The 14428-nt window shown below is 42.6% G+C and overlaps 1 protein-coding gene across 1 annotated transcript; it reads left to right on the plus strand.

Moving 5' to 3' along the window:
* The first annotated feature begins 3419 nt into the window (after nucleotides 1-3419).
* Nucleotides 3420-4270, plus strand: LOC124679758 (chaperone protein dnaJ 11, chloroplastic-like). The gene has a single exon (XM_047215281.1). It carries the CDS (start codon nucleotides 3590-3592, stop codon nucleotides 4007-4009), a length of 420 nt encoding a protein of 139 aa, XP_047071237.1. The 5' UTR covers nucleotides 3420-3589; the 3' UTR covers nucleotides 4010-4270.
* Nucleotides 4271-14428: the final 10158 nt, after the last annotated feature.

Raw genomic sequence — 14428 nt, forward strand, 5'->3', positions numbered from 1 at the left:
CTATGTCACATATAAAGCTCGGCTGGTTGCAAAAGGATACACAAAAACTTATGGGATTGATTATGAGGAAACATTTGCTCCAGTAGCAAAGATGAACTCAGTTAGGACCCTTATATCTTGTGATGTGAATCTTGATTGGGACATATTCCAGATGGATGTAAAAAACGCCTGTCTTCATTGAGACCTCCAAGAGGAAGTATATATGCACATCCCTCCTGGTTTTCAGTCTAGCCAAACTGTTGGAAAAGTGTTACGCCTACGTTGATCATGAGCCCGGTTTGGTCGATTTAGACAAGCCATGTTAAAAAGAGGATACCACCAAAGCAACGCTGAACATAAACTATTTTACCATCATGACAGGGGCAAAGTTTCTATATTGATTGTATATGTTGATGACATTGTGGTTACAAGTGATGACTCCAAGGAACTTGCTAATTTGAAGAGCTACATTGGACAAGAATTTAAAGTGAACGATCTGGAAATATAAGGTATTTTCTTGGCATAAAAGTCTCACGGGGGGTCTAAGGGTATATTTTTTGTCACAAAGAAAATATATCTTGGACCTACTTAAGGAAACTGGTATGCAAGGATCTCATCCTTCCGCTACACCAATTGAGCAGAATCATCGGTTAAGTAGTGATGCAGGGGCATCAGTTGATCGTGAACGTTATCAGAAACTTGTTGGGAAATTAATTTATCTCTCTCGTACCTGTCCGGATATAGCCTTTGATGTGAGTGTAGTTAGCCCATTTATGCATGACCCAAAAATAGCTCACATGGAGGCAGTGAATAGAATCTTGCGGTATGTTAAGGGATCCCCAGGAAAAGGCCTTTTATATACAAAACAAGCATATTTGCAGGTTGTGTGTTATACGGATGCTGATTGGGCAGGCTCGCTGGATGATCGGCGATCAACATCCAGATATTGTACATTGGTAGGAGGGAACCTGGTCTCATGGAGGATTAAGAAGCAAAATGTGGTGGGCCGGACAACTGCAGAAGCTGAATTCAGGTCCATGGCCCAAGGTATTTGTGAGTTGTTGTGGTTTCAGATTCTTCTAGATGAGCTAAAGCTATATAAGAGTAAACCCCTGATGCTTTACTGTGACAATAAAGCTGCAATTGACATTGTCAATAATCCTGTTCAACATGACATGACCAAACATGTTGAGGTTGATAGACACTTTATCAAAGAAAAACTAGATAGAGGAGTCATTTGTTTGCCCTATGTAACGTTAGCGAAGTCAAGTAGCAGACATCCTTACAAAAGGATTACCAGCAAGATGGGCTTTATGATATATTTACCCCATCTTGAGGGGGAGTGTTGGAGTGAGTTGGAATTATGTAAGTTTGGGGGTTATAGAAGGTATAAACTAAAGAACAGAGAGAATGATCGAGATAGATCTGGTCTTTTTGGAAAAAATCGCTACCTTGCTCTCCTTGTATATATCCAGTAGATTCTTCCATTAGATCTCGTTGAATGTAGGTAAATTAACAAGACTAAAAAACTAGTGTAAAGATTATCACCAATCCCAATCATAAAATAATGTTATCCTAGTTGTATTTCCTTATGTGATAATGTACGTAATAATCTAGCAAATTATTGTAGTTGTAGTAGGTTTACAATGCTCCCAACTATATCACCACGATAAAACACAAGTGTCATAGAGTGCAGAAAAATCAATAGATTCCGGTGCAATATTTTTCATCATTGTCGTATATAAATGTAGAAAAAAATCACTAGTGTCATACATACATGTATATACAATATTTTAATCTCATTTTTATTTTTTTAAAGTTTATCACTGTTTTTTCTTCTTTACAAGTGCATGCTCAAGTTTTTTTTTGTTGCAGGGTAAATAAAATGTACGAAGCAAATAAGAGTGGTATTACAAGTCCTAAAAAAGGAGTGCACAATAGATTTTGGTCCTAGCCATACATCGGTATTCTTTTTTAACAACTCTACCATAGGAGAAGGCTAGTACTGTGATTAATTCTACCAAAACTTGCTAACATGTGAGTCGCTACATTATGCGATCTAAATGTTACTCGCAAACAAAGTTATTCTAGATGTTTGGTCTTTAGTAGGTCCTCTAGGCACTGCGGGAGAAAGAATCAAGATGCAAAAAAAAAGTTGTAGATGCAACGGGATTTATTTTTTTGAATCTCAGCAGGAGAGCTGCTGGTTTCATATATAGAAGAAAGCGGAACTGTACAAACATCGCAGGTGGTTTAACCCACCCAAGGTTCAAAGCCTACTCTCACCTTACATGGTGCCTCGCACCGGCAAGCACCCAACTATTGTCCTCGTCGGAGATGAGGTGGATGAGGCCAGACACACTCAACTCTTTATTACATAAAACACGCCTATTTCTCTCGCACCAAATCTCCCACGCCACCGGAATGATGAGCGAGGTTGCACGCTTGTCCGTGACGGCTAACTTGGTCGCAACCCAGGACAGGGCGAGGTCGTCGCCGTCCGGAGCCCCGATGGCTGGGCAGTGGAACAAGAAGGCGGTGCGCTCCCAGATTTGCCTAGCCCAAGGACACTCAGCGAAAAGATGCGCCGGGGTCTCGAGGTTTCGCCGGCACAAAGGGCAGAAATACTGGTTCTGCATCCCAAAGCGAAGCAGTCTATCCGCTGTGAAAATCCGACGTTGCATAAGGAGCCACATGAAGAACTTGCAGTTTGGCGGTGCCCAGACCGGCCAGATATGGCGCAGGGGGGACTGCTGGGTCCCGACGAACTGTAGCGCGTACGCCGAGGACGCAGAGTAGGCATCAGAGGTAGACTTCCACCGGAATGTATCCTCGGTGTCGGGATCAATGTTGCAACCTCGCACAACTTGGCGAAGCGCGACAAAGTCTGCCAACAAGGCGAGAGAGATCCTTCCTCGCAGGTCCATGAGCCAGTGGTCCTCCTCAATAGCGTCCGCCACCGTCCTGTTTTTGCGCCTAGACGCCTCGAAGAGCAGGGGCCACCGCTTCCTTAGTGGTTCTCCGGCTCAGTTGTCAGACCAAAAGGTGGTCGCTAGGCCGTTGCCAATGGATATAACTGTGTATGATCGGATCTAATCTAAGTTGTTCCGGTCTTTGAAAAAAGTACACCAGGATGTCGACAGCGAGAGCATTGCTTCTAGATACAAAAAAAAAATCCATGTGCCCACCGGCGTACTATGATTAGTGAGGTCGGCCGAACCCGCGGGCGCGCGTCTCCATCGCGCAGCGAATCAGCGGGAAAAGCAGGCAGGATGATTCCGAATTGGCCGGGGCGGATCAGGCAGGGTAGGCACCCACCGGAACACCGACGGATCGTCCTTATTCAAGCCGACTTGGCCAGATCACGATGATGCTGCCGCTCTTCCCAACCTCTCGCCAAAAACAAACGGCGCCATCTGGAAGCAACCCGCCGCGTTATTATAACCTGGCCGGAAGCCAGCGACATACCCACCTCACCCGCCTGCCGCCTGCTCTTCCTCTTCCCCACAACTTCCAATTCTGCCTTCTGTCTCGCCCTTCCTCTTCTCAGATCCGCGGGCTCCTCGTCGTCGTGATCCATCCATCAATCCTTCCCGCGCGTCCACACGCCATGATCGCCGCGCCTCCGATGACGCAAGCCCCGGCGCCGGCTGCAGCGACAGCCGGGTTCCGTCGGCCCGCCTCCCGCCGGACGGTGCGGTGCGCGGTAGCCGTCGCGTCCGCGGCGCCGGCCGGCAGGTGCACGCTCTACGAGGTGCTGGGGCTGCGCGCCGGCGCGACGGGCGGCGAGATCAAGGCAGCGTACAGGCGCCTGGCGCGGGAGCTGCACCCTGACGTCGCCGGCTCGCCCGGCGACGGCTTCATCCGGCTACACGACGCGTACGCCACGCTCGCCGACCCGGCCGCCCGCGCGCGCTACGACCGTGACGTCGTCGCCCAGGCCTACGCGCAGCCGCCCGCGGCCAGGCCGTCGCCGCACAGCTTCTGGGGCCGGCCTCGCCGCACCTGGGAGACCGACCAGTGCTGGTAGTGCTAGATCCAACCTCGTCTCGACCGGCAGCTTGGGACCTGTGAATACCGCCCTAGCGCCGCCCGCACCGCACTCCTTGGCCCCTCACCTGAGTTTTTTTTACTACGGTGAACACCCCGTGCGCCTGTGCACATCTAACCCAGCGGCATCCTCTCTTCTGCCGTTCTCAATGAGTAGAATTAATCTTCGCAACAATGCGATCAATCCCAGGATCAGAATTTGAAGAAATCGGACTGTGCCCTTGAAAATGCAATGTGTTCAGGCGCTAACAGCATTTCAGTGATTTACCTTCAAAGTGATTTCAAGTAGGGTGTCTCTAACCTCCAGTTGACTGAAACTTAACTTATATCTCAGTCGAATTACATTCGTGTGTTTTAATGCGTCTTAAACAAAGTGCAAACAACAATAAACACGAATCTTCAAACAGAAACAACATTCAACGGTGGAGCACGTGACTGAGACATAAGATACGTCTCAGCTAGCTAAAACTTATCAATTCCCTTTAAAGTAACTTCGTGCCAGACATTTGATCATCCTCGTCCGTGCATTCCAAAGTCCGTGTCTGGCGTGGCCCAATAGTGTCCAACACCCTCTCCCCGTCCCCGCTACAGGTCGTTGTGGAAGAGTCAACGCGCGGGCGATGTGGCAATTGGCGGGCCAGCCGTGTCATCGACACAAAACCGAAGGGTTGTAACCTTTTTTTAATAACGACGACGGTTTACGAGGCGGAAACAAGCGAGACGTTTCGTCGGCGCTGTGCCTCATCCACGCGTCACCGCCGCCCGCTAGCCTCCGCCTATAAAAACTCGCCCTCTACTCTCAAGCGCTACCACAGTCAGCAAGTCGTAGTTGTAGTTCTTCCCTTGACCCCTCAACAACCCTAGCAACGTCCTCCACCTTCTCCCCTCGTGCTCCATGGTGGGTTCCAGGGGCCGCGATCGCCATGGTCGATAACCATCCCATGCGCGCTCGCTGTCGCCGATGGAGGAGGAGACGAAGTACTTCCACAACATGGAGTCCTTCGAGTTTATCGTCCTCAACGTTCAAGACCCTTTCGGAAAAAAGAGGCTCCCAGAGAAGCTCGCACGATTTCTCGACGGCCGGGAGTCTGCCAAGGTGCACCGGCGGGAAGCCAGATGAGGTTTTTTCTAGTGGCCCATCGAGGTCCTATTCAACGGTCAAAGCCAGATGTACCCCCACAATGGTTGGGAACAGTTTGTGCATGCCCACAACCTGGAGGGCGGCTGCTTGCTGAACTTCATGTACGAATGCGACATCGTGTTTCGTGTGAAGGTCTTCGATGTCGATGTGCCACATGCACTGCCACGCCATCAACGAAAGAGACATCAACTATGCGCAAGAGCCTCTAGTTTAGGTTTCGGGAAAATGTTGAAGGTGTTCAACGATAGTCACTATGTTTATTTCTATTTTCTTATATGTAAGTGATTGAATAAGGAATAAAATACGAACATTTTGTTCAAAAAATGCTTGGGGCCGCGTTTGTGGAACGCGACTGGGAACAGATGCGTCCCAAACACGGAAAAACCAAGCGGTGGATCCCATTCAGCCGATCCAACCCTTTTGTCGAATCCTGTTTGGGGGACGCGATTGGAAATTCTCTAAAGTAGATCATATGAGGACAATAAATATCAACACAACACCGAGATTTCGTAAGCAATTCGATGTTCAACGCCTACATATGTGGGGCATGCTTTACGGACGGTTCCTCCCAAAATAATATCATAGTATTGTTGATGATAAGCCCGGCACGGTGTACAAACACATCAGATCTATAACTCCACACCTGTCTAGCGTCCATGCCACAGTCGACGGACCGTCCCCAAAAAATCGACCTTGTATCTAGCCTACTTTGCATGTAGTCTATTTTGGCTACCCGAGGCCTTTATATATTACGAAAGGTTACAAGTGTTCAACTCCAACACGTAACCTTTCTTTAATTAGAAGTCTGAATGTATCACCACTCGTTTACATACTCGAAACTTACTCATCAAGGTCCACCTTGGCATCTCCGGTGGGGGTGAGAACTAGAACTTAGCGTTAGGAGTGCTAGTGCGTCCGAGGCGATGTTCGAGTACAATGACAAGAATTTATTTGGGACATAAGTTGTGTAGCATGAGGTTTAGGTACTCGTATTTAAGGAGCATGAGATTTTCAACTTGTGATTTGTCACGCATATAGCTCATATTTACCATCACATTAACTTTAAACATTCAAGGTGCTTATGATAGTGACAATGAGAGCTCAAAGCTAATGAGTACCATACTTTTTGGAAGGTTTATAAAATTTGTTAATCTTGCTTACTCTGCAAAAAGTCTTTCTTTTACTTTTATGTTGAGTTTTCACCTTCTTTATGACCAATTAAGAGAGCATAGTTGTCATTCTTAGTGCAATATGTATAGTCTCGAAATTATTATTGATTGATTCATGATTATGCTATTGTTTGTTCATCAATTACTTGTATCTAGTTACCATTTGAACTTTAAAGATGTCCTAACATTTTTGTTTTGCTACGTCATAAAGGACATGCTGAGTACCCGTTTGCTATGTTTTCTCTATGCTCATAAATAAACAGTTGTTTTCAATGCATATTTATTCATGATCCTTTGTTTGAGTTACTTTTCATGTTATAACATAGTTGCTAAATTCTATTGTTAGAATTATATCTATCATGTCTATGTTTAGAGTACTTTGATATTAACGCACAATGCTTTACAATAACTTGATCAAGATTGTGTTGGCTTCATGTCACCTCAAAAAATATTTTGTTATCACTTACCTACTCGAGGACGAGCAGGAGTTAAGCTTGGGGATGCTTGATACGTCTCAAACGTATCTATAATTTTTTATGCTCCATGCTTGTTTTACACCAATTTATAAATGTTTTGCTCATGCTTCGTTGCAATTTTATATGTTTTACGGCACTAACCTATTAACAAGATGCCACAATGACAGTTCCTTGTTTTCTGCTGTTTAGTATTTCAGAAAAGTTGTACAGGAAATATTCTTGGAATAGGACGAAACAAAAGCCGAAGTCAATATTTTACCGTAACGAAGACGAAGTCCGAAGGGAAGTCAAAGAAAGGGAACAGGGCGGCCAGACCACACCTAGGCGCGACCTGGCTTGGCCCCCCTGGCCTCCACCAACCTCGCCCTTCCACCTATTTATTCACGATCTCGGGAAAACCCTGAACACCCGAGCCTCCATCCACGAAAATTTCCGTCGCGGACGCCATCGCAGACCCTACCTCGGGAGGGTTCTGAAGCTCTTCCCGGCACCCTGCCGGAGGGGGAAACATTGCTTGTGACGGTAAAGCACACGTCCGTTGGGAACCCCAAGAGGAAGGTATGATGAGTACAGCAGCGAGTTTTCCCTCAGTAAGAAACCAAGGTTATCGAACCAGTAGGAGATGAAGATCACATGAAGGTTGTTGGTGAAGGAGTGTAGTGCGGCCCAACACCAGGGATTCCGGTGCCAACGTGGAACCTGCACAACACAATCAAACTACTTTGCCCCGACTTAAAAGTGAGGTTGTTAATCTCACCAGCTTGCTGAAAACAAAGGATTAAACGTATGGTGTGGAAAATGATGTTTGCTTGCAGAAAACAAAAGAGAACAATGATTGCAGTAGGTTGTATTTCAGATGTAAAAGAATGGACCGGGGTCCACAGTTCACTAGTGGTGTCTCTCCAATAAGATAAATAACATGTTGGGTAAACAAATTACAGTTGGGCAATTGACAAATAGAGAGGGCATAACAATGCACATACATATCATGATGACTACTATGAGATTTACTTAGGGCATTACGACAAAGAACATAGACCGCCATCCGAGCATGCATCTATGCCTAAAAAGTCCACCTTCGGGTTAGCATCCGCACCCCTTCCAGTATTAAGTTGCAAGCAACAGACAATTGCATTAAGTACTGTGCGTAATGTAAACAATACAAATATCCTTAGACAAAGCATTGATGTTTTATCCCTAGTGGCAACATCACATCCACAACCTTAGGGGTTGCTGTCACTCCCCCAGATTCAATGGAGACATGAACCCACTATCTAGCATAAATACCCCCTCTTGGAGTTACAAGTATCAACTTGGCCGAAGCCTCTACTAGCAACGGAGAGCATGCAAGATCATGAACAACACATATATGATAGATCAATAATCAACTTGACATAGTATTCCATATTCATCGCATCCCAACAAACACAACATGTAGCATTACAAATAGATGATCTTAATCATGATAGGCAGCTCACAAGATCTAAACATGATGGCACAATAGGAGAAGACAACCATCTAGCTGCTGCTATGGACCCGTAGTCCAAGGATGAACTACTCACGCATCAGTCCGGAGGCGGGCATGGTGATGTAGAGCCCTCCGGTGATGATTCCCCTCCCCGGCAGGGTGCCGGAGGAGATCTTCTGACCCCCCCCCCCCGAGTTAGGGTTGACGGTGGCGGCGTCTCTGGAACTGTTCTGGTATTTTGGCTCTCGGTACTAGGGTTTCTGGGGACGAAGGAATAAATAGGCGAACGGGCAGCGTCGGGGGAGCCAGGGCTCCCTCCCCACGTCACGGCGCGGCAGTGGGCCCCCCCCGTGCCGCCATATGGGGAGGGCCCCCTGCTGGCCTTCCCCGACTCCTCTTCGGTCTTCTGGAACACTCCGTGGAAAATAGGGCCGTGGGCTTTTGTTTCGTCCAATTCCGAGAATATTTGTAAAACAACTTTTCTGAAATAAAAAACAGCAGAAAACAGGAACTGGCACTGTGGCATCTTGTTAATAGGTTAGTTCCCAGAAAATGCATAAAAACATTATAAAATGTGAATAAAACATGTTGGTATTGTCATAAAACTAGCATGGAACATAAGAAATTATAGATACGTTGGAGACGTATCAAGCATCCCCAAGCTTAGTTCCTACTCGCCCTCGAGTAGGTAAACGATAAAAAGAATAATTTCTGAAGTGACATGCTACCAACATAATCTTGATCAATACTATTGTAAAGCATATGAGATGAATGAAGTGACTCAAAGCAATGGTCTATAGTTTGCTAACTAAAAGATAATGACTAAACAACTGAATCATATAGCAAAAACTTTTCATGAATAGTACTTTCAAGACAAGCATAAAAAAATCTTGCATAAGAGTTAACTCATAAAGCAATAGATTCTTAATAAAAGGTTTTGAAGCAACACAAAGGAAGATTTAAGTTTCAGCAATTGCTTTCAACTTTCAACATGCATATCTCATGGATAATTGTCAACACAAAGTAATATAATAAGTGCAATAAGCAAGCATGTAAGAATCAATGCACACAGTTGACACAGGTGTTTGCTTCTAAGATAGAAAGAAGTAGGTAAACTGACTCAACATAAAGTAAAAGAAAGGCCCTTCGCAGAGGGAAGCAGGGATTAAATAATGTGCTAGAGCTTTTTAAGTTTTGAAATCATAAAGAGAGCATAAAAATAAAGTTTTGAGAGGTGTTTGTTGTTGTCAACGAATGGTAGTGGGCACTCTAACCCCTTTGTCAAACATACTTTCAAAGAGCGGCTCCCATGAAGGACGTTATCTCTACCAGCAAGGTAGATCATCCATCTTCTCTTTTGTTTACACATGTATTTTAGTTTTATTTATAGATGACACTCCTCCCAACCTTTTGCTTTCACAAGCCATGGCTAACCGAATCCTCGGGTGCCTTCCAACATTTCACGAGACCATGGAGGAGTGTCTATTGCAAAATTAAGTTGCTTACCGATAAATCGAGGGCAAAACATGTGAAGAGAATTATTAATGAAAGTTAATTGGGGCTGGGCACCCCGTTGCCAGCTCTTTTTGCAAAATTATTGGATAAGCGGATGTATATGCCACTAGTCCATTGGTGAAAGTCTGCCCAACAAGATTGAAAGATAAAACACCACATACTTCCTCGTGAGCTATAAAACATTGACAGAAATAAAGAGTAATAAAGTTTTGAATTGTTTAAAGGTAGCACATGAAGTATTTACTTGGAATGGCAGAAAAATACCACATAGTAGGTAGTTATGGTGGACACAAATGGCATAGGTTTTGGCTCAAGGTTTTGGATGCACGAGAAGCATTCCCTCTCAGTACAAGGCTTTGGCTAGCAAGGTTGTTTGAAGCAAACACAAGTATAAACCGGTATAACAAAACTTACATAAGAACATATTGCAAGCATTATAATACCCTACACTGTATTCCTTGTTGCTCAAACATTTTTACCAGAAAATATCTAGACCTTAGAGAGACCAATCATGCAAACCAAATTTCAACAAGCTCTACGGTAGTTCTCCACTAATAGGTTTAAACTACATGATGCAAGAGCTTAAACATGATCTACTTGAGAGCTCAAAACAATTGCCAAGTATCAAATTATTCAAGACAATATACCAATTACCACACGAAGCATTTTCTGTTTCCAACCAAATAACAATAAGTACTGCGGCTTTCAGCTTTCGCTACAAACATGAAAAATAAAACGAAGAACACGAGTGTTCAAATGAAAAAGCGGAACGTGTCTCTCTCCCACACAAGCATGTTAGGATCCGATTTATTAAGAAAACTTAAAATAACAAACGAGAATAAAAGCACACGGACGCTCCAAGTAAAGCACATAAGATGTGACGGAATTAAAATATAGTTTCACTAGAGGTGACCTGATAAGTTTGATGAAGAAGGGAATGCCTTGGGCATCCCCAAGCTTAGACGCTTGAGTCTTCTTGAAATATGCAGGGATGAACAACGGGGGCATCCCCAAGCTTAGACTTTTCACTCTTCTTGATCATATTATATCATCCTCCTCTGTTGATCCTTGAAAACTTCCTTCACACCAAACTCAAAGGAATCTCATTAGAGGGTTAGTGCATAATCAAAAATTCACATGTTCAGCAAGGACACAATCATTCCCAACACTTCTGGACATTACCCAAGGCTACTGAAATTTAATGGAGCAAAGAAATCCACTCAAACACAGTAAAAGAGGAAATGCGAAATAAAAGGCAGAAACTGTCAAAAACAGAACAGTCCGTAAAGACGAATTTTTTCGAGGCACTTAACATGCTCAGATAGAAAAGATCCAGTTGAATGAAAGTTGCGTACATATCTGAGGATTACTCATGAATTTTTTCAGAATTTTTAGATTTTTCTATCGAGAGAAAAGCTCAAATTCGTGACAGCTAAAAATCTGTTTCTGCGCGGAAATCCAAATCTAGTATCAACTTTCTATCAAAGACTTTACTTGGCACAACAATGCAAGAAAATAAAGATACAAAGGTATTGCTACAGTAGTAACAAGCACCTTGACTCAAATATAAAAAAAAATTGCAGAAATAAAATAATGGGTTGTCTCCCATAAGCGCTTTTCTTTAACGCCTTTCAGCTAGGCGCAGAAAGTGAAAATCAAGTAACATCAAGAGAAGAAGCATCAACATCATAATTTGTTCTAATAATAGAATAAAAAGGCATCTTCAATTCTCTTTCTAGGGAAGTGTTCCATACCTTTCTTAAGAGGGAATTGATATTTAATATTTCCTTCTTTCATATCAATAATAGCACCAACGGTTCGAAGAAAGGGTCTTCCCAAAACAATAGGACAAGATGCATTGCATTCAATATCCAAAACAACAAAATCAACGGGGAAAAAGTTATTGTTAATCGTAATGTGAACATTGTCAATTCTCCCCAAAGGTTTCTTTATAGAATTATCAGCAAGATTAACATCCAAATAACAACATTCCAAAGGTGGCAAGTCAAGCATATCATAAAGTTTCTTAGGCATAACAGAAATACTTGCACCAAGATCACATAAAGCATTACAATCAAAATCATTGACCTTCATTTTAATGATGGGATCCCAACCATCTTCCAACTTCCTAGGGATAGAAGCTTCAAGTTTTAATTCCTCTTCCCTAGCTTTAATGAGAGCATTTGTAATATGTTTTGTAAAGGCCAAGTTTATAGCACTAGCATTAGGACTTCTAGCAAGTTTTTGCATGAACTTAATAACTTCAGAAATATGACAATTATCAAAATCAAAACCATTATGATCTAAAGCAATGGGACCATTGTCCCCAACACTTTGAAAAATTTCAGCACTTTTATCACAAATAGTTTCAGCAGTTTCAAGCAGTTTTGCACGCTTGTAGTAGAAGTAGAAACATTGCCAACACCAATTATTTTACCATTGATAGTAGGAGGTTTAGCAACATGTGAAGCATCAACATTACTAGTGGTGGTAATAGTTCAAACTCTAGCTATATTATTCTCTTTAGCAAATTTTTCTTCTCTTTCCCACCTAGCATGCAATTCAACCATCATTCTAATATTGTCATTAATTCGAACTTGGATAGCATTTGCTGCAGCAAATGACTTAGTATCTTTAACTTCATTAGGCATAACTTTCAGTTTCAAAAGATCAACATCAAGAGCAAGACTATCAACCTTAGAAGCAAGAACATCAATTTTACCAAACTTTTCCTCAACGGATTTGTTAAAAGTTGTTTGTGTATTAATAAATTCTTTAAGCATGACTTCAAGATCAGAGGGTACACTCCTACTATTGTTGTAAGAATTACCATAAGAATTACCATAACCATTACCACTATTAGAAGGATATGGCCTATAGTTGTTGTTACCAAAATTATTCCTATAAGCATTGTTGTTGAAATTATTATTTTTAATGAAGTTCACATCAACATGCTCTTCTTGAGCAACCAATGAAGCTAAAGGAACATTATTAGGATCAACATGAGATTTACCATTAACAAGCATAGACATAATAACATCAATCTTATCACTCCAGGAAGAGGTTTCTTCAACAGAATTTACCTTCTTACCTTGAGGAGTCCTTTCAGTGTGCCATTCAGAGTAGTTGATCATCATATCATCAAGAAGCTTTGTTGCAGCACCCAAAGTGATGGACATAAAAGTACCTCCAACAGCTGAATCCAATAGGTTCCTTGAAGAAAAATTTAATCCTGCATAAAAGGTTTGGATGATCATCCAAGTAGTTAGTCCATGGGTAGGGCAATTCTTTACCAAAGATTTCATTCTCTCCCATGCTTGGGCAACATGTTCATTATCCAATTGCTTAAAGTTCATAATGCTACTTCTCAAAGATATAATTTTAGCAGGAGGATAATATTTTCCAATGAAAGCATCTTTACATTTAGTCCATGAACTAATACTATTTTTAGGCAAAGATAGCAACCAATCTTTAGCTCTTCCTCTCAAGGAGAAAGGAAACAATTTCAGTTTTATAATATTCCCATCTATACCGTTATACTTTTGCATTTCACAAAGTTCAACAAAATTATTAAGAAGGGCAGCAGCAGCATCAGTACTAACACCAGAAAATTGCTCTCTCATAACAAGATTTAGCAAAGCAGGTTTAATTTCATAAAATTCTGCTTTAGAAGCAGGTGGAGCAATAGGAGTGCATATGGAATCATTATTATTTGTGCTAGTGAATTCACACAACTTAGTGTTCTCAGGAGTACTCATTTTAGCAATAATAAAAATAAATAAAGCAAAACCGAATTAAATAAAGTAAAACAAGTAACTAATTTTTTTGTGTTTTTGATATAAAGAAAGCAAACAAGATAGAAAATAAAATAAAGCAAGACAATAAACAAAGTAAAGAGATTGGGTGTGAGAGACTCCCCTTGAAGTGTGTCTTGATCCCCCCGGCAACGGCGCCAGAAAAGTAGCTGCTTGTGACGGTAAAGCACACGTCCATTGGGAACCCCAAGAGGAAGGTATGATGAGTACAGCAGCGAGTTTTCCCTCAGTAAGAAACCAAGGTTATCGAACCAGTAGGAGATGAAGATCACGTGAAGGTTGTTGGTGAAGGAGTGTAGTGCGGCGCAACACCAGGGATTCCGGCGCCAACGTGGAACCTGCACAACACAATCAAACTACTTTGCCCCAACCTAACAGTGAGGTTGTCAATCTCACCGGCTTGCTGAAAACAAAGGATTAAACATATCGTGTGGAAAATGATGTTTGCTTGCAGAAAACAAAAGAGAACAATGATTGCAGTAGGTTGTATTTCAGATGTAAAAGAATGGACCGGGGTCCACAGTTCACTAGTGGTATCTCTCCAATAAGATAAATAACATGTTGGGTAAACAAATTACAGTTGGGCAATTGACAAATAGAGAGGGCATAACAATGCACATACATATCATGATGACTACTATGAGATTTACTTAGGGCATTACGACAAAGAACATAAACCTCCATCCAGCATGCATCTATGCCTAAAAAGTCCACCTTCGGGTTAGCATCCGCACCCCTTCCAGTATTAAGTTGCAAGAAACAGACAATTGCATTACTGTAAATAATACAAATATCATTAGACAAAGCATTGATGT

This window comes from Lolium rigidum, chromosome 1, assembly GCF_022539505.1.
Source record: "Lolium rigidum isolate FL_2022 chromosome 1, APGP_CSIRO_Lrig_0.1, whole genome shotgun sequence".
In the NCBI taxonomy this organism is placed as follows: Eukaryota; Viridiplantae; Streptophyta; class Magnoliopsida; order Poales; family Poaceae; genus Lolium; species Lolium rigidum.